The sequence below is a fragment of the Delphinus delphis genome, chromosome 11 (assembly GCF_949987515.2).
Source record: "Delphinus delphis chromosome 11, mDelDel1.2, whole genome shotgun sequence".
In the NCBI taxonomy this organism is placed as follows: Eukaryota; Metazoa; Chordata; class Mammalia; order Artiodactyla; family Delphinidae; genus Delphinus; species Delphinus delphis.
Window position 1 is genome coordinate 49,201,180 of NC_082693.1, and position 25,615 is coordinate 49,226,794.

Here is a 25,615-nt window from a genome sequence, read left to right on the forward strand (position 1 = left end):
AACACTGCTCCTTTACAGCCTTTCCTGTGATTATGAGGTAGCTCTTCTACAAAGGGAAAAAACCTATTTGGTATCACTAATTATAAATAGTGCCAGGGAATTTTATTTGGATTTCTCTTCTCCTGTATTCAGACTGGGGTGAATCTGAAGAATTAGCTGCTTCTTAACAGCTGCTTCTATGGAATACATGTTTATGTGCAGTTTAGGTTTAGGTTGCTGTGATTGTTTCACATTATTTTAGTAATCTGAGAAAGGTATTATTCTTAATAGGAAAAAAATGTGCTTGTCTTTTCTTTCTTTTTTTCCCTCCATTTTATTGGGATTACTTTTATGAGCTATTAAAGATTATATGCAGATTTCTTCATTATGTAGTTGTCATCAAATGGCAAAAAATAAGTTTTTTCAAATTTTAGCTCAGTGTTTGATTATGAAGATAGACCTGATTAGGAACCTGAGTATCTGCTGCTTTTGTTTATTCTGATGACATCATTTACCTTTATGAAATCCTTTCTTTTCTGTGACTTGTTTAGTTTCATTTTTTATCTTCTGTCTCTCTATTGCTTCCTCTTGCCTCTTATTCAGAAGGTAAGCTTTTGGATATTTTCTTATATTCTTCAACCTTTATTGATGCACATTTGATATAACTTTTTACATATGAAAGAATAGAAAATGTGATGTTTTAATTTTTCTTTTCCCAAACTGATGTGTGATGCATAGCTGAAGTATACAAATTAGATATTAATTTTTTTCCACATGTGTACCCTTAGGTGTGCCAGCATCCAAACTCTCGAATGAGAGAATGGGGAGCAGAAGCTTTAACTTCACTTATTAAAGCAGGATTAACATTTAACCATGATCCTCCACTTTCACAAAACCAGGTAAAAAAAAAAAAACCTCTTTTTTAAAAGTACTTAATGTAAGATCATCCTCTCCTATGTGTAACTTTTCTTAATTTATCAAATAGATGATAGTCTAAAAGTGGGTCTTGTTGCTTAATATTCTATTTTATTTGTAGGCCATGGATCTCTTACAGAAGGTTGATATGTCTAGATTTTTAGAATTATCTGTATTAAAATTTTTTCTTGTTAATAACACTGAACTAAGTTAATAAATTACCTGGAATTGGTCTCCCGATCTAGAAGTTTTCCTCTTCATGCAGTGCCAAGGCTTCATTTGGGGGCCATACTTTATTAGCCTCTTTTCCTTTGGTCCTTACCTGTCTCTATTTTTATTTTTCCCACTCATTACCCTTACATTGGGAGAAACAAGTGGCAGAAGAGGAAAGCACAATAAAATAGATTTTTATTTTTAAATACTTTTAAAGGTTATTGTATACTTTCAGAGTTTACTTTTGTCATGAATCCTTTGTCCTGACTCCCATAATCATTCACATATATCTTATACAGTTTCTAAAAAGTACACCAAAGTTTTATTATTTGAAGATGGAATAGGAATGAGGCATTTAATAGCCATTCCCATTGCCCTATTATCTCACTGTATTGTATGTAGTTATAGTCTACAAATTTCCTCAACAAATAATATTGAGTGCATGCTATGCCAGGCAGTATTTTAGCTGCCTGGGAATAGAATGATGAACAGGACAGAGAAGATCATTTCTATAGAGCTTTCATTTTAGTGATTTCATATTTTTTTCCTACTACAATTTAAGTTTTTTATAACGAAAGCCCTGTTTGTGTATATATCCTCAGCATCCAGCTTAATACCTGGCACATGGTGAGAGCTTAATAAATGTTTGTTCAGTCAGTGAACCAAATAAATGAATCCTTGGAGAGAAAAAAATTAAAAATGAAGCAAGTGCTTTCAAATGCTGAAAAGAATAGAACAAAGTGCTTTTTTCACTCTGCAACAGTAAAAAAATTTTGTGGTTTTATGTCATCTTTGTCTACTGTACTTGTTCATTTTTAGGAGTACTGAGACTTTTAAATTTCAGTACATGGGGTATGCATTACTAGAGTAAATGAAAGGTAATTTTAGAAATTGGGAATTGTTTTCTTCTCTCCAAATAGAGCTAGGTGTATATATAGATATATTTCCTTTAGTGAGATTCATTTATATATGTGTCTATAATTAATACCTTTTAACATAAGATCACTCCCTGTTTATCCTGAAATGTAGCATCTTGAAGATTGATTTTTATTTTCTCTTATTAAAAAAAAAGACATAGATGACAAAATAATCCTAATGATTACTGTTAGAGAAATCTTTTTCAATGTTTATTTTACTGAAAGAATTCTCTTTACCATTGCAGTCTGAGTGGAGGTGAATTTAAACTTGAAAGGCAATAGCAGAGCCTTTCCGTGTTCTGGGACTTCTCTTTCTAATTAGCCTCTTGCGTCCTTTTCAGAGGCTGCAGTTGCTTTTACTGAACCCATTAAAGGAGATGTCCAGTGTTAACCATCCAGATATCCGACTCAAGCAATTAGAATGTGTGTTGCAGATTCTGCAGAGTCAGGGAGACAGTCTTGGGCCTGGATGGCCGTTAGTGCTTGGAGTTATGGGAGCAATCAGAAATGATCAAGGGTAAGTGTTTAAAATTAACATCCAAAAAGTGATAGGGAAAGGGAATCCCTCCTAAAATCTTGGGATGATGGTTAATTTTTTATGTATGCCCTTCCTGCTTAAGTTTAAGATCTAGAATAGTTTTTCTTACCCTACCTTCAAGTGGCTATAGGGAATTCTTAGGGCTCACGTTTGTTTTGGAAGGATGGAAAAATTGCTGTTTCTTTGCCATTTATACATGAATACAAGGTTCTTACTTAACAATAAGAAAAATGCATCAATCTAACAAACTTTGAAACACATCCAAAGGCTGAGTTTCCTTTTGGTAAACAATTTGGTAAGATGTAAATGAGCATTTAGTGTTTGACCTCTCTATATATGCTATACTTGCTAGTTAGCCTGATTACATGGATAAGTAGTTCCTGCTCTGAAAGTAGAAACCTGTGGAAAAGGAACAAGGCCTAGAGCCCTAGTAACAGAGTAGTTTGTTATGCTACAAAAGAATAGGACTCCAGTGGGAGGGGTATATGCCTGTGGAGTGGGGCAGAGCCAAAACTATAAAGGACCTTATATGCCTTTATAAATTATTTGGACTTATCCTCAGTACATTTGGGAGGAATTTTAGGATTCTAAGCAGAGGAATGATGTGATTTGTTATGTGTTTGAGATACCTCATTATGTCAGTAGCATGGAGGGGTAAATGGGAAATCCTGCAGCGCTCTCTAGAAATAGGAGACGGATTTGAGCTACTTAATAGATTGACTGTTGGGGTGAAGGCAGAAATAGCAGACAGAGTCAGGGATGACTCCAAGATTTGTGACTTAGGCAGCTTAGTGGATGGTGGTATTATTAACTAAATAGGGAATACAGAAGGAAGAGCACAGTTGGAGGAAATGTATGGACTTGTTTAATTTAAGGTAGTACATTGCAGTGGTGAGATTTAGCAAACATTTGGATATATTTGTCTGTAATTCTGTGGCAGGACTTAACCTTGTTTTGATGACTAGTTTAGGAGTTTTACATGATTGAAATGCTTGAGACTCCTGTGGAAAATTAATTTTTCTTATTTATCTGTAATAACAAATTTCCTTATATACTATAAAATACAAGATGATTAAAGTGGAAAGATGTCAGCCAAAGCCTAGATCATCCGAACAGTTATAAAATAGAGTGTGTTGTAAGGATGAAATTAATTAATACTTGTAAAATACTTAGAATGTATATGATATAGTAAATGCTCAAAGTGTTAGCTGTTTTAATGTTTTTATTATTTTTTTCACCACCAGAATTTTTCTCCAAAACCATATACTTCTTATTGTCTTCATTTGAAATACAAAATTACTCTTTACTTTTACAGACTAGATGTAGAATTTTAAATAAAATATAGTATAGCTATAAAAGAATAAGGAACTCATTTTCATTCAGTGAGTGAATTGTGTGTATTCTCCTGTGCTAGGCACCATGCTAGTTACTGAGGGTACAGTGGTGAGAAAGTAGCTGTATCCAATTTCCCTTTTTCATTCAATGTCTATGTTTTGTTTGACTAATTGATGCAATAGAAATAATATGGCATTAGTACATAGTTTCTTTTTTTTTTTAGTTTACTTATTTCTTATTCCTGTGAGTACTTTATTTTTATTTGTTAATTATTTTTAAGTAAGCATATCTTTTTTTACATTTATGTAAATGATGAAGTACTCTATGATCTATGTTAGGGAAAATTTTCTTGTTCGAATTTTAAAATAAAATTTTACTTCAAATTATTGTAAGGTATATATTTTTCCTTGCATTTCTGTTAAATACATGAGTATAAATTTCTTTTCTTTTGTATTTTCAGAGAATCCTTGATACGAACTGCATTCCAGTGTCTTCAGTTGGTTGTGACAGATTTTCTACCAACAATGCCTTGCACTTGCCTGCAGATAGTTGTAGATGTTGCAGGTAGCTTTGGACTTCATAACCAAGAACTTAATATTAGTTTAACTTCAATAGGTTTATTGGTAAGTATCATTGCCTTCCTTATATAATCTAGAAATCACTGTTTGCAACTGAGAGTGAATGCCAAGCTAATGCTATGCTTTTGACTCTATAGGAGTCATTTAAATGACTTTTCAGTACCAAACTTATACCTTGTATGAAGGGTTAAAAAATATCATTTAAGAAATAATTATTTAAAAGCAGAGTATTTGGAATAATTTTGATATATTGAGCTGAAATTTGGCTTTTGTAAGGTTTGTTATGGGAGAATTTAGTAAACAAATAATAGTACATACAAGAGAAATGTTCAGTTGACTCTGCTGTGAAGGGTAATTGATTTCTTTTTAAATTTAATTTTATTTATTTTTTTATACAGCAGGTTCTTATTATCTGTTTTATACATATTAGTGTATATATGTCAATCCCAATCTCCCAGTTCATCCTACCACCACCACTACCCCCTTTCCCCCTCTTGGTGTCCATACATTTGTTCTCTACATCTGTGTCTCTATTTCTGCCTTGCAAACTGGTTCATCTGTACCCTTTTTCTAGATTCCACATATATGCATTAATATACGGTATTTGTTTTTCTCTTTCTGACTTACTTCACTCTGTATCACAGTCTCTAGGTCCATCCACATCTGAACAAATGACCCAATTTCGCTCCTTTTTATGGCTGAGTAATATTCCATTGTGTACATGTACCACATCTTCTTTATCCATTCATCTGTCAATGGGCATTTAGGTTGCTTGCATGACCTGGCTATTGTAAGTAGTGCTGCACTGAACATTGATGTGCATGTGTCTTTTTGAATTATGGTTTTCTCAGGGTATATGCCCAGTGGTGGGATTGCTGGGTCATATGATAATTCTATTTTTAGTTTTTTAAGGAACCTCCATACTGTTCTCCATAGTGGCTGTATCAATTTACATTCCCACCAACAGTGCAAGAGGGTTCCCTTTTCTCCACACCCTCCCCAGCATATGTTGTTTGTAGGTTTTCTGATGATGCCCATTCCAACCGGTGTGAGGTGATACCTCATTGTAGTTTTGATTTGTATTTCTCTAATAATTAGTGATGTTGAGCAGCTTTTGTTTTTTGTTTTTAAGCCTTCATGCTTCTTATTTTTTTTTATTTCTAAATTTGTTTATTTATTCATTTATGGCTGCGTTGGGTCTTCGTTGCGCGCGGGCTTTCTCTAGTTGCGGAGAGCAGGGGCTACTTTTCGTTGCGGTGTGTGGGCTTCTCATTGTGGTGGCTTCTCTTGTTACGGAGCGTGGGCTCTAGGCACGTGAGCTTCAGTAGTTGTGGCATGCAGGCTCAGTAGTTGTGGCTCACGGGCTCTAGAGTACAGGCTCAGTAGTTGTGGTGCACGGGCTTAGTTGCTTTGCGGCATGTGAGATCTTCCCGGACCAGGGCTCGAACCCTTGTCCCCTGCTTGGCAGACGGATTCTCAACCACTGCACCACCAGGGAAGTCCGAGCAGCTTTTTCTGTGCCTTTTGGCCATCGGTATGTCTTCTTTGGTGAAATGTCTATTTAGGTCTTCTGCCCATTTTTGGATTGGGTTGTTTGTTTTTTAAATGTTGAACCGCATGAGCTGTTTATATATTTTGGAGATTAATTCTTTGTCCGTTGATTCGTTTGCAAATATTTTCTTCCATTCTGAGGGTTGTCTTTTCGTCTTGTTTAAAGTTTCCTTTGGGGCTTCCCTGGTGGCGCAGTGGTTGAGAGTCCGCCTGCTGATGCAGGGGACACGGGTTCGTGCCCTGGTCCTGGAAGATCCCACATGCCACGGAGCGGCTGGGCCCGTGAGCCATGGCCGCTGAGCCTGTGCATCCGGAGCCTGTGTTCCGCAACAGGAGAGGCCACAACAGTGAGAGGCCCGCGTACCGCAAAAAAAAAAAAAAGTTTCCTTTGCTGTGCAAAAGCTTTTAAGTTTCATGAGGTCCCATTTGTTTATTTTTATTTCCAGTGCTCTAGGAGGTGGGTCAGAAAAGATCTTGCTGTGATTTATGTCAAAGAGTGTTCTTCCTATGTTTTCTTCTCAGAGTTTTATAGTGTCCGGTCTTACATTTAGGTTTCTAATCCATTTTGAGTTTATTGTTGTGTATGGTGTAAGGGAGGGTTCTAACTTCATTCTTTTACATGTAGCTGTCCAGTTTTCCTAGCACCCTCTTTTTGTGTGTGTGTGTGTGTATGAAATTACAAAATATTATTAAATGATAGTAAGGGATTGTTTAATAATTTTGTTAGGTTAATAATGGTATCATGGTTATGTTTTTAAAAGCCTTTTCTAGTAGAGATTATAAAATATAGGCATGAAGAAAATATGACAAAATGTTAACAATTGTTATATCTAGATGTGGTGGTTATATCAGTATATTGATATATTCTCCCTGTTTTTCTGTATGTTCTTGAAATTTTTCATATTAAACATTTTGTTTCTTTTTCATTGTCCTTCATTTCTTTTAATTTTTACTGTGAAGTAAAGATACACCCAGACACCTCAGTACCCATCACCCAAGCCAGGAAATGGCACATCACCCTACTTAAGACCCTTCATATGCCCCTCTCAGATTGCACTGGTCTCCTCTGTCAAAGTCATTTGTATCCTGAAATTTCTGTTACTTGCTTCCCTGTTTTTCTGTATAGTTTTTTATCACTTTATGCTTTTACACTTAAATAATATATTGTTTGCAGTTGCCTGTTTATGAAACAGAATAAGTAGAATCATACTTTAATCTTCTGTTGTTTCTTTGCTCAACATTTATTTTTGAGATTCACTCCTGGTGATTTAATCATGCAGTATTTCATTTTATGATTATACCACAATTTAATGATCCAGTCTACCTTTGGTGAACATTTGGATTATTTCTTGATCTTTGCAGTTATGAACAATGCTGTCATAAAGATTCTTGCACTAGTGCAAGGAATTTTTTGAGGGCACATAGCCTACATTGGAATTGCTGGGTCTTTATGTATGTGCATGTTCAACTTTCTAGGTAGAACCAACTTGTTTTCTTTTTTCTTTTGTTTATTGAGGTATAGTTGATTTATAATATTATATTAGTTTCAGGTATACAACATAGTGATTAAAAATTTTTATGATTATACTCCATTTAAAGTTATTATAGAATATTGGCTCTACTCCCTGTGCTTTACAATATTTCCTTGTAGCTTGTTTATTTTATACATAGTAGTTTATACCTCTTAATCTCCTATTCCTATGTTGTCCTGTCCCACTTCCATCTCCCCTCTAGTTTGTTCTGTATGAGTCTCTTTCTCTGTTGTTGTATTCATTTGTTTGACTCATCTTAGATTCTGCATATAAATGATAACATACAGTATTTGTCTTTCTTTGTCTGACTTATTTCACTAACCATAATACCTTCCAGGTTCATCCATGTTGTTGAAAAAGGCAAATTTTCATTCTTCTTTATGGCTGAGTAGTATTCCATCGTGTGTGTGTGTGTGTGTGTGTGTGTGCGTGTGTGTGTACGTGTATATATATAGAGAGAGATATAGACAGATATATATATAATACATACAATCTATTTATTTACCTATCTAGCTACCACATCTTCTTTATCCATTCATCTGTTGATGGGCACTTAGGTAACTCTATATCCTGGCTATTGTAAATAGTGCTGCTATGAACATTGGGGTGCATGTGTCTTTTCAAATTAGTGTTTTCATTTTTTCCAAATATATATCTAGGAGTGGAATTTCTGGATCATATGGTAGTTCTATTTTTAGTTTTTTGAGGAACCTCCATACTGTTTTCCACATTGACTGCACCAATTTTTTCAAATTATTAATGTTAGCATAAGATTGCTCCCTCAAATTCTGAAATCAGTCAGAGACACTTGACAGAAGAGGAGATATTTTCATTAAATCCATTCTACTAGAAAAGGAGTTTCTGAAATAATTGTTTTTTTAATTCTGAAAAAGTATGTGTTGCATATCTATGTGTTTAAAATAAAATCTATGAATAAATTGATATTTTCTCCTTTGCTTTTTAGTGGAATATTTCAGATTATTTTTTCCAAAGAGGAGAAACTATTGAAAAAGAATTAAATAACGAAGAAGCAGCACAGCAAAAGCAGGCAGAAGAAAAAGGAGTGGTTTTAAATCGGCCGTTCCACCCTGCACCACCGTTTGATTGTTTGTGGTTGTGTCTTTATGCAAAATTGGGTGAACTATGTGTGGACCCCCGTCCTGCTGTCAGGAAGAGTGCAGGGCAAACTCTATTTTCGACAATTGGTGCACATGGAACTTTATTACAGCCCTCAACGTGGCACACTGTTATTTGGAAGGTACTGTAAAATAGCTTCAGTTATCAGTTCTTAATTGAGACATGCTTATATACTTTTTCAATTAAACTTGTTCCTATTAATTTAAAAAAAATTTTTTTAATTTTTAGTTTTTTTATTGAACTCTAGTTGATTTAAAATGTGTTAGTTTCACTTTCACTGAATGTGATTCAGTTATACATTTATATTCTTTTTCTTCCTATTAATTTTTAAAGAAGAGTTTCCGTCTGTGCATTTGGCAAAACAGAAAATGTTAGCTTTGTCGTATTTTTAATTGCACCTGACATAGATCAGATTAAATACTAAAAGCCTCATCTTTTTATCTCTTTATCTCCTTTGCACTTCCCTTTCTCCTCGTTTTCCCCTGTGGTAATAGAACTAGTAGTTGCTAAACCACTACCTATAATTCAAATATAATATAGTCAAATGAAAATTTTCACCAGTAGTGAAATTTACTTGCAGGCTCACCAAACAAAAACCACCTCCAATTTGTAAATTCCATGTTCGTTCATTAAATATGCAGTTTCATTTTTTTAATTTTTCAATTTTATCTTCTTTTTAAAATGTTCTTACAGGGTCAACAGCTTGTTAGTGAGCATCCCCTCTTTGCTAAAAGCTCTCTGTTTTTTGTTTAATCTGTTCCATTTTAATAAAATTCTATTTATAATCCTTCCATTGCTTTTGTGAATTTTTGAAATCAGCAAGTTTGATGGTAGGCAAAATGGTAAACCTTCATTGTATGTAACAGTGTTTTCAGTTTAATAAAAAGACCCCAGAATGTCTTCTTAAAAAATTAATATGTTCCCTAATAAAAATAATTAAAAGCCCTGCTCCCCACTCCTATGTCTTCTGTTTTTTTTTCGTTGTTTTTTTTTTTTTAACTAGCTGCACCACGCGGCATGAGGGATGTCAGGGATCTTACCCGGGCCCCCTGCATTGGAAGAGTAGTCTTAACCACTGGACCACCAGGGAAGTCCTCTCTTGTGTCTTCTGTTTCAACTCTATCCCCTGGCTTCTCAGTTCACAAACATGCTGCAGAGTCCTTTACTGTTTTAAAAAACAAACTGATATTTTCTCTGATTTCTGTTTTCTTTTCAGACAGCTTCATTGTTAATCTTGCTGCCTAAATCTCAATAACTTTTTTTCTTTCTCAATTCCCCTGCATTCCCTTACCCCCTTGTAATTTGATATCCAGATTATTCTACTTCAGAGTATCTTAAACCTTAGCATGTAACAGAATCTCCTAGAGGACTTAATAAAGAACAAATTGCTTGAGCCACTGTCCCCAACCCCCTAGAGTTTCTGATTTCTTTCAAACCCTGGCGCAAGGACTGAGAATTTGCATGTCTGTGAAGCTCCTGGGTGATGCTGATGGTTCTGAGACCATATTTTTAGAACCACACAAATTGTTCATAGGCTCTACAGGTAGTCTTCTAATTGCCAAGTCTCTTGCCCCATGCTCAATCCTTATCCTGCTCATTTTTTGTAGCATTTAATACTGCTGATTATTTTTTCCTTGAAATTTCTCTTCCTTTGGCTTGTGTTCCACAGCATGCGTGTGCTTCTCTACTCAATTTTTATTTTATTTTTTGGGCTCCTATTACTTCCTCTGATTCTACATTTTAAATGTAAACATTCCCCAAATCCCAACCGCTTCCTGCTTGATTTTTTTCAAGCACCTTCATCCAGTCCTGAAGTTTCAGCAGTAACCTCTGTCCAGATGTCACTCATAGTTATATATTTGCCTGGATCCCTCTCCTTAGCTTCATTCCCTTCTTGTACGTTACCCCCTAGATGCTCCATTGGCACCTCAGCTCAGTAAGTCTTAGACAATAGTCTATCCAATTTATTTTAATTTTTCATATTCCATGACCTTAAGGATAAACTTAATATAAGGATACCTCAGTTGGTCAGTTTCGTCTAATATATGGGGATTGATCAGAATGTCAGGTGTAATTCTTTGTAACAATGCCTAATTTTCTATGCTGTTACTTAAGCTGTGTTATCAATACTTTTTATATGCATTGTTATAAATATTTAGGTTCTCTTTCATCTATTGGACCGAGTTCGAGAGTCTTCTACCACAGCAGACAAAGAAAAGATTGAGTCCGGAGGTGGCAATATTCTCATTCATCATTCAAGGGACACAGCAGAGAAGCAATGGGCTGAGACATGGGTTTTAACATTGGCCGGAGTAGCAAGAATCTTCAACACTAGAAGATATTTACTGCAACCTTTAGGTAGATACACTTATTTTTTTCCTGAGGATACAAGTAATTAATGTTAAAGGAAATTTGGAAAATACAGGAGATTCTTTAAAGTTCATATACAATGCTACTTTCCAAGAAGAATCCATCTTAACTGCCAGTCTTTGTGTTACGTGTGGTGTGTGCACGAGCATGCACGTTTTCATTCATTTCACTGAAAAAGTATGTAATGTGCACCTACTGTGGGTGAGTCTCTAGGGATACAATGTCCTTGCTATATCATGGGTATGAGGGAAGAGCTATAATTACATAAATAAATACAAAATTGCTACAATGATCAGTGCTAAAAGGAGCTTATAATAGATTGTGTGCTTATAATAGATATTTGACCAGGCCAGTGAGGTATGTATAGGCTTCCCTGAGAAACCAGTATTTTATCTGAGTAGTAGTTCATCAGGCAAGGGCAGGAGGAACTGGGAAGAGCCTTACAGGCAGAGAGAATGTGTAAAAGAGATGGGAGAAGATTGAGGAGATGGGGATGGTGGGGACCCCGGCATGTTTGAAGGTCTGGAATGAAGAGAACACAGAAAAGTGTAATTCCACATGAGGTTGTAGAGGTAGAGAGAGGCCAGAGCATGGAACACTTTGTAGGTTATGTTCAAAAGTTAAGACTTTATTCTAAGAGCACTGGCAGGTTTTAATCCATGATGTGATGTGATCAGATATGCAGTCCAGAAATATCACTTCAGATGGTATGTGTGGAATGGAATGGCCACAAAGAAGAATGGTAGGATACTGTTAGACTGGTGAGGAAACTTGGTTGTGTAGATCAATGCCTCTCAACCAGGGCCAATTTTGCCCAACCTACTCCCTCCCCCCACAGGATATTTGACAATGTCTGGAGACAGTTTTGGTTGTCACAACTGGGGAAGAACATGCACTACTGGCTTCTGGGGGGAGTAGCAGCCAGGGATGCTGCTACACATCTTACAATGCACAGGATAGCCCCTACAACAAAGAGTTATCCAACCCAAAATGTCAGTAGTATTGAGATTGAGAAACTCTGGTGTAGATTATAATAACTTCCTTCAATTCTGGTGGTAGGGCTGGGAGTGGTTGAGAAAAGTGAACAGAAGTACTTTTGTACATAATTGTGAACAAGTACATATTATTTTTTTAATTTATTATTTTATGGTTGGCTTCCCCCCCATTACGTTAAAGCATAAGCATATTTACTCTTTTCGTGGGCATTTTTGTGTGGTGTTCATCATGTACACTTTAGGGCTCTCTCTATTTTATGTATACATATACATATATATATATAATGTACATACGTATACATTTTAAATCTTAGTTTTTTGTTTTCATGTAAAATTTACATATAATGAAATGTGCCAATCTTAACTGTATGTTTGCTGAGTTTTGACAAATAAGCATCGTTTTTAATACCTCTGTGATAGTTACTTTATCTTAAAAGCTAAGAACTAATAGATTTAGATTTTTTTAAATGAAGACATGATGCAGTTCATGTAGCTTTGATGATTTTTTGTAACAGGGGCAAGTGGGGCAATACAGGGGTGGAGGACTGGGAGCTGCAAACTATTGGGTATAAGATAGGCTGCAAGGATGTATTTTACAACACTGGAATATAGCCAGTATTTTGTAATAATTGTAAATAGAGTGTAACCTTTAAAAATTGTATAAAAAATTTTTTAAATATTTTTAAATAATGCGGTTAATATTTTTAACATAACCATGTGCAATATATAATTATACCTAGTCTTTTAGAAAGAAGACTTCTTCCTAGACATAGAATATATTAATGAAAGAATTGCTGGGTTTTTTCCTAACTATGGCATAGAATATTCTAAATCTGAGACTTGGTCACCATTCTGGTGGGGAAATGTAATGTTTCATCTGACTTTTGGACTGGAATGGCAACAAGCAGAAGTATTTTGTTTTGTTGTTTTGATAGTTTTTAGACAAAAATTTTTTAAACTCTTTGAACAGCTTACTGAAAAATCTGTTTTTTATTGTATGTAAATTATACTTCAATTTTTTTTTTAAAATGTATGGAGAGGAAGAGGCATATAACTGGGCAAGTGTTATCATTTATCCTGTAAAGGCAGAGCAATACTTACTGTTTTATACCAGACTTAGTTCCAGCTTTCCAATTAACTGAATGCTTCCTCAGTCATATATGGGTTTATCCCTTCTTGAAAAAACATCTAGTCTTTGATAGCTTTTGTGAAGTGAAATTCTTTAAACCTCGATTATCTCTATTTCATAGCCTACTTATGTTATCCTTTGCAGAATGTCAGTTCCTCTGATTTTTGCATTATTTAAATACAAATAGGTGGGTAATAATCCATGCTACTAACAAAGCCATTGGGCTAGATGTCTGTAGGAACAAGATCATTTTTTGCTGGGCTTCATAGGAACAAACCACACCGGGCCATAGAGAGTTTCATTATAAATGTGCTTAGTTGGTCACAGGAGTAGAGCAAGAGATTGAATTGATTAGTGGAAACAACAGCTACCATTCAGCCCATGCTCTGCTGATGGTAGATCAGTCGACTCGGTTTTACATGGGAGAAATAAATTTAGACTCATTGTAAAAGGACAGTCTAATCTTTATGGTGCATTTTCTCCTGGCAACTCACTGATGGGGGAAAAATGTTTAAGAAAATTCCACAACTGTAAAATTATTTAAATATGAAAACCAAAGTGTAAAGTTAAGATTTTTATGGAGTATGATTTACAGTTTATTTTAAACATTTAGACGGATAAAAAAACGTGTATCATTGTTATAACTTTTCCAATATGCTTAAGAATGGGAACATCTTACTTAATCACTAATAAAGGTAGATGGATAGACTGAAGATGTTACTGAAAAGTTTTTGTTTTCACCCTCTTAAGTTTTTATTCTGTTCTCCTTAGGCAGAAGTACTAGAATAGAAACATGTATACATACATTTACAGAGTTTTATTTTTAAGACCAAAACCGTGTTTGATATACTCATTGTCCTCTTCTTGATGCTGTATGTTCCTGTAGCTGACAAAAATTTTTTACTGGGTTTTTGGGTTGTAATGATTTTAATTCACATTGTTAGTACCTTAGCATATTTTTTCTAGTTCTATAGGAATTTAAGCAGAAAAATAAAGCAAATAAACTTTAAAGTGTCTAATAGTAAGAGAAAATTTGATCTCTTTTATGGTGATAAATTTTTTTTTCCCTCTTCCTAATATAGGAGATTTTTCAAGAGCATGGGATGTTCTTCTTGACCATATACAATCAGCAGCACTCAGCAAAAACAATGAAGTATCTCTGGCTGCGCTGAAAAGCTTCCAGGAAATTTTACAGATTGTGACCCCTGTCAGAGACTCAGATAAGCCTGAGACACCACCTGCAGTTAATGTCCCTGTGCCTGTCCTTTTAGGGTCCATATCAGGCCCTGGCCTGAACAGGCCATTTGTAAGAACAGATTCCATTGGAGAAAGACTTGGAAGATATAGCAGCTCTGAGCCACCCGTAGTTACTGATGAGCTTGAAGATTTGAATCTCTGGTGGGCTGCATGGAATACCTGGTATAGAGTTGGATCTGAAAGCACTAAGCCTCCTATTACTTTTGATAAACTAACTTTCATTCCCAGCCAGCCTTTTCTTACAGCTTTAATTCAAATATTTCCAGCTCTTTACCAACACATAAAAACTGGTTTCAACATGGATGATTTGCAAAAGTTGGGAGTCATACTACACAGTGCCGTTTCAGTCCCAATAAGTTCAGATGCATCCCCTTTCATTCTTCCATCTTACACTGAAGCAGTTTTGACGAGTTTACAGGAAGCTGTACTTACAGCTCTAGATGTTCTCCAAAAGGTAATAGAATTTTAGTGGCTATCTAAGCAATATTGAATATGGTTCTCTGGAACTTTTTTTTACTTCGCTATATATTTTTTGGGATAAATCCTGGATCATCAAGATTGTTGTGTGTGTATACTTTGGGATGAATTCAAGATTGTAAAGATCAAAAAAAAAAAGATTGTAAATATCCATTTATTTTTAAAACTTTTATTTTTCTAATATATTTTAAAAGGTATTTCAGGTTTATTTTGAGAGTCTTTAAGAAACTGCCTGCATTCTCTTGCTTCTGTTCACCAGCTTTTTTTGGTTTGTTCATGTAACTCTTCACAAGAGGATATACTTTTGGAATGACAACTTTAGTAAAGTATCTCTATAATTAGAAAATTAATAAGCCATAGGATTATATTTTGGTTTTTTCATCTGTACTTAAATTTAGCTCTGGAATTGTTGGAAGCCTATATTTTTTAAAAAAGAAGTAAGAATAAATTTATAAAGTATTTTTCTCACAGAAATTTTAAAAAGATATATTTTAACCTATGTGTGTTTTGTTCCTGCAAAATATATATGTATATATATATTAAAACAGACCTAAAAATTATTGAGCACATTCCAGTTAGCAAGCAAGACCAGATCAAAATCAAAGAATGTTTTAAACTGTCAAGGTAATTATTAGCACAATTCACAACAACCAAAATGCTAAACAAAAAAAAATGCCACCTGAAGAGCCAGCAATCTCAACAAAGTAGCTATGACATTCTAACAAAATTAGAATGGAAGTATTAGATTCTGATTACACATGTGTTATCAGTAGCCATTTGTGTACTGAAGATCATGTTTTCTAATTAAATGATTGCCTTATATGCAACTGGATTGAAGAAAACTTTCAAAGTAAGAATGGTGGTTTCTACTACACCATAATATGCCTTGAATGACTCTGGAGGAAGTCTAGCTGAGCAGTAATTCCTTGATCTCTTTACCCCTAGTTACACTGTGCAGAGAAACAAATTGTGTAGAAACTTAAAATCTAAGAGAATTTGGCATTTTAAAAACTTTATTGTAGGGATATCAGTTTTCCATAATTGAAATCAAAAGAGCTGCTTTTATTTTCAGTGGGGGGAGAAAAGTAGCCTGTCAATAATAACTTTTTTCTCCCTGACTGTGAACATAAGTTGCTTATAGACTGCCTTAGAGGGAATGGAAAAGTTAATATATTAGAGAAAGAGAGCATAGGCCTTGTGAGATACCCATAATCTAGAACTTTCAGATGTTTAATTCAAGCTTTTATATATGTGTAGAGGATAGTAAACAAAAGGAAACAACAAACCCCCAAAACTTTTTTCCATGGAAAAAAGCATATAATTTTATTTAGGAAAAAACTGCTGCTTTCGCAATAAAAAAATAAATAGAATCATTCATCCCAACTACTAGGAATTTGTTCTAAGCTTTGAACTTTTAATGGCTTTGAAAGCAATATATACCTTCTATTGGGAACTTAGGAAGTTTTATTGTTGGAAACTTAGGAAGTTTTATTTATATAAATTGATATCATTTTGTATTACTAATTTTCACTCTAGCCATTGTTTATTACTTATGTGATTATCTAAATGATGTTTCATAATACTTGAATGTGATTCAAATATATAGGGTCTTTAATATTTCCTAACAGAAAACATATTTCATTATTAGTAAAGAGTGTTTTTATTTTTTCTTTCTTTTTCTTTTTCCAAGTAAGGGTGTTTTTATATTTCCCCCCACAGGTGTCAGAAAATTTTTTCACAAGCAAAATTTACTTGCTTTGGGACTTTATTCATAAACTAATAAGCTATTCTGCAAAACATTTTATTGATTAAAAGCAGTTTTCCTTCCTAAAGGAAAAACTCATTTCTAATTTCATGTTTACCCTTACATTGTTTAGGGTTTCAGGGTCATAGTCTTTTCCTTCGTTTTCAGATCACTAGTTCACAACCAAAATGATTTAGTCATGTAGGCCAACTTTTTTTTTTTGGCCAAGATACTTTGGCATACATGGGGGACCTGAGAATTTGATTATCTGCTTTCCCTAAGTTCTGAGATCAGGAGACTGCATCTATCTTATTTATTGCCACACGGATTGAATTATTTCAAATGACTTAATAAGAGAAACCTTGAACCATGTGAGAGGTTAGATGTCCAGTTTCTTTTCTTTTTTTCACGTACACAGTTTTCACGGACTAATAAGAACTGTTGTCCAGATTGCTTATGGATTCTTAGCTGTTGGACTAAAATCTGTTACCAGATTTATATATAGGCTTTTCTGATAAACTTCAGAATACTGAAGAAAGCCAATAATAACTTTTTCTTAGAATGAAGTTTGTTGTAAAAAAAAAAAAAAGAAAAAAAGAGTTGGTTCCATATTATGCATTTTAAGATTCCAGAAGTCAACTGTAACACTATTAGTTTTTTGTTTTTTTTTAATAAAGGACCACTGAAAATTAAAACATATAGTCCAGGTCATTATTTGTTGCTAAGGTATTTTCAGAAAAATTAGTTTTCTAAGGTCTCCACACAGACTTTTCCCTCCCTCCCTTGCTTTGTCACTGAAAATAAAAGAATTCATTTAGGGTAATTATATCTTTTCCACAGTAATTTCTACTTGTTTACTTGTAAGAGTTAAGACTCAGCAAGGGGTTAATAAAGAAGACCAGTGAAACTATTAGAAGTAGTTAGTAGAGAGAATTTTTTTAGGCTGTATACCTTTCAAGTTCATGATTCACTGTTTCTGAGAAAAGTAACCAAGTAGGGAAAGATGGTATTAGATATCTTTGTTCTACTTTCACATTGTAATTATAGGATAATCAAACATACTAATGGGCAGCACTTTGCTTATCTACTTTGTACCTCAGGATAATTTTATCTAAAACACCAGTTAAAGCTAAATGGCTACCTCTTCTCTGAGGGAAAATAAAACTAGTCTTTTATCTGACAGGTTAAAAAAGCCATGATTGCATGAAAATATAAATGTTGTGCACATCTTTTTAAAGAAATTCCTTAAAATTTTGAAATGCTTTGAATTTTGATTTTGTATTTTGAGGGTACCTCAAGTGTAGAATGATCATGCTTTTTGTTTTGTAAAGCACAAATATATTTTAGATACTCCATAACATATCATTAAATATTTTTCCCACAGAGAGAAACGAACACTAAAACAGGAAAATATGAAAGGATGGGAGGAGAAAACACATATGTCGCTAGAGAAAATAAAAACATAAGATTTATTTTTAAGTATTTTCAATGTATTTGAAGTAATTAAAATCTGCAGTATCAGAATATGTATTCTTTGTTTTATGAAATTATTTGTAGCATTAAGTTTAATTTCTATTAAATTTTTAAATTTTTCTTGTTTTAAATCAAGTCTATATATTTAGATACATTAGACACTAAATATACTCTGCCCTGTTAAAAATTAATATACTGTATACATTTCTTTTAGAAACAAATTTTTATTCATAACTTATTTTCCCGACTGTAATGAACATGATTATTTGTTAAAGTCTGTGGACCAGGCATGATACAGGAATCAGCTGTCATTTCAATAAGTTAATGCCATCACTTAAGTAGAAGTCAACATCATCTTAGTCAGTGAAGCATTGTAAATGGTCTGATGGGTATATCACTGAACAAATGATCAGATTGTGGAACCTCAGAACTGCCAGGGTTTTCTCTTTAAGTGCTTGCCCTTTGTTTAGTCTGCTGAGTAATAAGCCACACTTTTAATTAAAAAACGTTTTTTAGCTGATTAATACATTTAGCCTACACTTTATTCAGTAATAGTTTAAAATAGCTTAAATGTCCTTCAGGGCTTATAAAAAATTGTATAATACTTAACATAAAATAGGACAGCCTTTTCGATTCTTTGGTTAAACAAAAGCATATACAGTAAAGAACTTAATGGAGTTCAGATTATGCATTCTACTATTCATATATTGTTTTTATAGGCCATCTGTATAGGACCGGAAAACATGCAGATAATGTATCCAGCTATATTTGACCAGTTATTGGCATTTGTAGAATTTTCCTGTAAACCTCCACAGTATGGACAGCTAGAAACAAAACACATTGCAAATGCAAAATATAATCAGGTAATTTGCTATAAATTATATTTACTCTGTAAGATTTCATGGCTTATAAATATAGTCAGTTCCACTTAAGATGGACTTTGATTATCCCAGAAAATTTTCATTCACAAATAAACTTTCATATGTATGTTAACAGTTTAAGCTGAAAAGAAACACTATTTGGAAGACCTTTTCTGTGTTCCTTTTGTGTGTTTGTTTGTTTATTACTTTCTTTTCCCAAGTGGTTCTCCAGAAAGTTTGGCCTTGCATGTTATTCTTTCTTCGAAGTTCCTTTCTTTGTGTCCTCATCCCGCTCTAAAATGGCTTCTAAATCCCTAAGCCTAATCTTATCTAAAATAGATATCTGCAATACAAAATGAAGAAATCTGTGTGTACTAAATAAGTCTACTACTGGTGTGAAATTTAGTTGGATTTTACATAAAAGATTTTTATAGCCATAGTTGGCAAATTTTAACTTTGTTTTGGCTTAGGGGAAAAGTAAATTTCTGAATGCATGCACATGCTGATTTTGTTCACTCAACATAAAAATTATAATTTTACATGGTCCGAAACGTAGTTTTAATGTGTATTAACTTTTCTCATTCTATTTGTCTTGCAACACAATGGAATCACAATAGATCCAACTATTTGCACCGGTGAGTTAAATTTCCTAAAATTGTCCTAACCTATTGGCAACAAATAAAGTACATCTTTCCCAGTTTTTGATAGAATGCTCTATGTGCTTTTTCTGATAGTTTTAATTTTTGTCTGGCTGAAAATTATTCTTTCATGAAGTACATATCTCTTTGAAAACTTTGCACGTAATATAATCTGGCCTAAAACCAAGGCCTAAACTTTAAGACAAAGAAGCTTTCGCTTTGAAAACAATATGATTTCATTTAATCTCATTTTTATTTTAACTCTGTGAAAATATTACTTTCTAGGCGGAATGGGTAGCCTTGAATTATGTACCATTTGCTGAAAGGTCTTTAGAAGTAGTTGTGGATTTATACCAAAAAACAGCCTGTCACAAAGCAGTGGTGAATGAGAAAGTACTCCAGAATATTATTAAGGTATTTTTTTTAATTTCCATACTTTCATTTAATAATGTCAGTATTATTGAAATTTCTCTTTAGGTAATAATATATTATCATATATTGAGATAAATGAAAAATATAATTTGGTATTATTTATAGTTACTCTTCTCCAACATTCATGGATATTATTTAGGAAGCCGTTTTTTTTTTTTAATTAATTTATTTATTTTTGGCTGTGTTGGGTCTTCCTTTCTGTGTGAGGGCTTTCTCTAGTTGTGGCGAGCAGGGGCCACTCTTCATCGCAGTGCACGGGCCTCTCACTATCGTGGCCTCTCTTGTTGTGGAGCACAGGCTCCAGACACGCAGGCTCAGTAGTTGTGGCTCACAGGCCCAGTTGCTCCGCGGCATGTGGGATCCTCCCAGACCAGGGCTCGAACCCGTGTCTCCTGCATTGGCAGGCGGATTCTCAACCACTGCACCACCAGGGAAGCCCAGGAAGCCGTTTTTTTAAAACGAGAAGGTTTTTTTAATGAAAAATATTTTAAAGTAAGAGTGCATTAGATTTTTTATGATTCTTAAATTTTGCCACATAAGACAATAAGCATCCTGTTTCTTAGGACAGGATGCTCTATGATTTTGGGGCAGATGAGCCTGAGAGTGTTTCTCATCTGTAAAAGAAGGGTAATACCAGTACAAATTTCATGTCTTAACCATTAAGAGATTCAATTGAGATATGGCATTTAATGATACTTGCCAAGTAGTCAGTGTTGAATAAAAAGTTAGGTTCCCCCTTCCCTCAATAGACAAGGAAATAACTGCCTAGGGGATCTTGGCAAGGATTAACAGAAGTAACATTTGAAGAAGGAGTACCAGCAAAAAGGGAGAAGGAGATGTAGATCAATTAAGCAATATAAAAGATCATGGTATATTTTTAAAGCAGTGTTGAGAAATCCCACTTAGGGAGGTGGCAGGGCCTGGGATAAGTCTGAAAAAGTGGCTATGGGTATTACAAGCCATCATAAGGCATCAGATTTTATTCTTTAACCATTGAAGGTTTGAACATGGAGGAGTGACATGAATCAGTTTGTATTTTTTAAGGAATTAAATAATCAGTTTTCTGTACTCCAGAACACTTCATTGATGCCACTTACTACATTGCATTGTGGTTAATTGGACAAGGCTCTTCCTTCCTCAGAAATTGTGAACTTCGTGACAGCAAGAACTGAATTTTCCAGTTCCGTATACATTTACTGAGTATATACTATGTGCCAATCTCTGTATTAGTTGCTTAAATATTTTAAAAAATAAATGTATAAATCAAATATATTTGCTGTGCTTAATATTCCCTTGACATTGGTAAAATATTAATCTAGTAGTAAACCATACTTTTCATTTATCTAATCTTGAGTTATAACATGTTAATTCAGAGTGGCCGGTGTATAATTTAGTATTCTTTTGTTTGCATATGACACAAATTCAGGCTCTGACTAGCTTTAACAATAAAGGGACAGGCTTAGTTGGAAAATTCAGAGATGGAGGGCTTTAGGATTGGTTGATCCAGTGGTTCAGTACTATCACCAAAAACCAAAATTTTTTTCCCTGTTCTGCTTTCCAGGGGGTTGACTGCATCCTAACTATGTTTCTTCTCATAGTTGTAGGCTAATAAAGGGATTATATGTCAGTAGCAGGTGTGTGTTTATCAGATTCTTCTTAAGTTACTAAAATCAAGTGAATCGGCTTTAGTCCCATGCTCAGTCTTGAATCAGTGATTATGGCCAGAGAAATGGAGTAGATTGATTGGCTTAATAAACTAATCATCTCTTTACCCTAATTTCCAACTGGATGTGGGGAGGGGAAAGAGATAAATAGATTCTGGGTAGGCTAATTATCTGTTAGTGGAGGCCCATTTCATGCTAATATGTAATGGTTCACATGTTCACTGTGTGAGTATTCAGTAATCATTTGTGTGGAGGATGATGAAATCAGGTTTTATGTTCACTCCATAACATTAAAATATGAAAACGTATCTCATCTACTCTTTATCTTTCTCAGACTAGAATTTTTATATAAAAGCTGAATTTTCAGTCTAATGCACATTATCAAACGGTATGCTGAAACTATTTATTGATGGTGCTCTGGGGTAACTCACTGTGATAGTTTCGTCAGTCTAGTCTTCTAGTTGTTGGATAGTACTATGACCAGAGAAATTCATTCTGAACCACTGAATTAGTTCTTTAATGATTAACAGCAACCTGTCTCAGAAGTTGACCAATTAAAAAGTAAGTCTCAATATTTTAGTCACTAGACATAGTTCAGATGCTGTGCTGTGTTCTCAAGGGTTAATGATAAAATAAACCAAGTTCTTGAATTATCAACTTTTCTCAAATATTTGGAAAAGGAAAAAAATACGTTAAAATGTTAGTGTAGAGTATAAAATTCAAAGAATTCTAAAGATAAAGTATAAGACTTCAAAGTAGTGATACTCTAGGCCATGTTTACCTAACCATTAGTGAAAAAATATAAGCAGTATTGATCTCTCTTGGATGGGAGAAACCCCATCAGTCAAATTATTTTCTGCCAGGAGAACTATGGCAGAATGCTCTAATTTTATAACGTCAAGTTGGAGAAGCTGCAAAATTGTAAGTTTCTTACTCTTAACTTTTCAGAAAACATCTCTATTTTTTATGATGCGAAACCGAGGTTCAAAAAGGTTATTATTCAATCCTTATTCAGGGTCATTGTTTATAAAATGGACATAGGACTTAAAAGTATATCTTTCTAGGGAATTCCCTGGTAGTCCAGTGGTTAGGACTCTGCGCTTTCAGTGCTGAGGGTGCGGGTTCTATCCCTGTTCGGGGAGCTAAGATCCCATATGCCTCGGGAAGTGGCCAAAAAAAAAAAGTATATCTTTCTAGGCAGTATGATTTGAGGACCATGTCTGAGAATTGGTCTTTCTAGAAAATAACATCCTATTTAAAATGAAAATACCTATGTTATTATTTTTTGCTCTCAGCTATAGTTTTTTTTAAGTAATTAAAGCTGTGTGTGTTTCTTTTAATTAGTACTTATCTTAAACTGTCTTTATTTTCACAGACTCTTAGGGTTCCTCTCAGTTTGAAGTATTCCTGCCCTTCCGAAAGCACATGGAAACTAGCAGTATCTTCTCTCCTCAAAGTTCTTTCTATTGGGCTACCTGTTGCCCGGCAGCATGCTTCTTCTGGAAAATTTGACAGTATGTGGCCAGAACTAGCCAACACTTTTGAAGACTTTCTCTTTACTAAAAGGTCAGCTTATTCATTTTTACAGTTAAGACAGTCTTTCAAGAAGTACACATTATACCTGTAATTGCTCTAAAAACAGTATTTCTCATTATTCATTAACAAAGTAATTGACTCTTAAGATTGCTAGATCGTATACAAAGAAGAAGTGGATTAGGCATTTATCCACTGGGTACATTATCTGTGAGCAGTGGAGATTTTTGCTGTTTACAGTGTTTTGGTTGTAAGACAGGGGTCTATATATGAGGTCACATGAATGCATCATAATTAAGGAGCCATGGTTTTAACTCGATGAAGTTAAGAAGGTCCATTTTAAAAATCTGATGCCCATTTAGCATTACAAGAGAAAAACAACTTCGGAAAATGAGTTTTTTTAAGAATAAATAAGATCATTGGTAATAACGAACAGCTCTTTAAGATGTTTAAGTTTTGCAAAGAAGAATGTAATTTTCATTGTATACATTCCAACTGAGGGTGTGTCTTAAGGATGCTATTTTGACCCCTCACTGAATGAGAATAGGGTAATTAGAATACGGAATTTTTTGAATGAGGAGTCTGCTGCAGTCTCTCTAGAGCTGTACTATCTAATACAGCAGTCACTAGCTACAATTAACTTAAATTTTTAATTAACTAAGTCACATTAATAACTCAGTTCTTCATTCTCACTAGCCACGTTTCAACATTGCCATGTGTGGCTAGTGGTTGCTCTAGTGGGTACTGCAGATCATTGAACATTCCCATCATCACAGGAAATTCCGTTTGGCAGCACTAATCTCAAATGTGCCATTTTACTAAAGATGGACTTAACCAGTAATAGCTGTGATAGGTAGGTAGTCTTCAGTACTCCTACAATCTAATTTTCCTTTGTGCTATAGTGGTGAAATTCTATGACAACAAAAGTTTTTCTATTTTTTTTATCCATTAATCTTTTTTTTTTTTTTTTTTTTTTTTTTTGCGGTGTGCGGGCCTGTCACTGTTGTGGCCTCTCCCGTTGCGGAGCACAGGCTCCGGATGCACAGGCTCAGTGGCCATGGCTCATAGGCCCAGCTGCTCTGCAGCATGTGGGATCTTCCCGGACCGGGGCACGAACCTGTGTCCCCTGCATCGGCAGGCAGACTCTGAACCACTGCGCCACCGGGGAAGCCCCATTAATCATTCTTTAAAACTATAGAAGGATGAATGTGTCATGCACTGCTATTTAATCATTAAAAATTGTTAGTTTGAAACCATTTAAATTATAAATTTCATATACTTGAAGAAAAACCTACATTGGCATATTGATAATGATCAGATGAGTCTACACAGAATGATTTAACTGAAGAGTTTCTATCTTTCTAATGTGGTTTAGTTATTAAGTAAAGAAAAGTTGTAGAGTGCAGAAGGTTAACTTACATTTTTCTCTGTAGAGGTTTATCTGATATTTCAGAATTGGAAGTAATGACATGTGATCGTAATTTCTGTTTCCATAACTGGTCAGACTTTGTTTTGCTTTCTTATATATTTCTCAACTCTAGAAATCTTATTAATACCAATGCAAGCATATTCTTTGTATTGAATATATGCAGGAAAATGATAGTGACTCACAAAGCATATCTAAGCAAATTCTGTTTTCATTTTTAAAATAACCCTGGGTATTTGAGTTCCTTTGTGGACCCTGTTGCCTATGTCACTACGTTAATTTGTATGAAGCAAACAGATTTAGAAATTTAAACTTTTCTTTTTCTTTCTCAATTATCTGTCTGTATATGCATGTTGCCCTATTAATAAGTTGAATGAGCTTAGATCAGTTTTTTTGAAATGAGTAAAACTTCTTTAAGAATTTCTTTTCCTATGACTGAGTCTTTCCACCGTCTTTCTTATTCTCAAGTTTCTTATTGAACATTCTTCATTTTCCAAGCTTTGTTCTTATTTTGTTAAATTCAGTTTCTTAAGTACTTTCTTTGTGTACAGGAAAGTAGGTAGAGAAACAAAGGCCTAATAATAGGTAATTAACATTTTATGTAATTTTTGTATTCATGCAGTTGTAGTATAATTTCATTACAGTATTTTGCCTGTTGGAGGCCCTACTTACATTAAAGGTTTGAGTATATTGAGTATGTTGAAAAATCACACAGTTTAAGAAACAGTTAACATAGAGGATAAGAGCATTGACTCAGGAGCCAGATTACCTGGATTCAAATCCCAACTGTACAACTTTGTAACTGTGATATTTTGTACAAGTTATTTATGTTTCAGTGACTCATTTTCCTCATCTGCTAAATAGGAATAGTAATGCTACCTAACTCATAGGGTTATTGTGAGGATTAAATCATTTAAATGAA

The 25,615-nt window shown here is 34.3% G+C and overlaps 1 protein-coding gene across 3 annotated transcripts in view; it reads left to right on the forward strand.

The window, feature by feature from the left end:
• MON2 (MON2 homolog, regulator of endosome-to-Golgi trafficking) overlaps window positions 1-25,615 on the forward strand; it is a 122,255-nt gene that overhangs the window by 67,996 nt on the left and 28,644 nt on the right. For 2 of the 3 annotated variants that reach the window (XM_060025142.1, XM_060025144.2), the window contains exons 21-30: window positions 768-878; window positions 2,366-2,541; window positions 4,358-4,520; window positions 8,523-8,816; window positions 10,855-11,053; window positions 14,272-14,900; window positions 18,860-19,003; window positions 19,618-19,635; window positions 19,924-20,052; window positions 23,110-23,300. In XM_060025142.1, the coding sequence (XP_059881125.1) occupies window positions 768-878; window positions 2,366-2,541; window positions 4,358-4,520; window positions 8,523-8,816; window positions 10,855-11,053; window positions 14,272-14,900; window positions 18,860-19,003; window positions 19,618-19,635; window positions 19,924-20,052; window positions 23,110-23,300 (2,054 nt within the window). The remainder of the gene's footprint in view (window positions 1-767; window positions 879-2,365; window positions 2,542-4,357; window positions 4,521-8,522; window positions 8,817-10,854; window positions 11,054-14,271; window positions 14,901-18,859; window positions 19,004-19,617; window positions 19,636-19,923; window positions 20,053-23,109; window positions 23,301-25,615) is intronic. The other variant, XM_060025143.1, reaches the window with a different exon arrangement.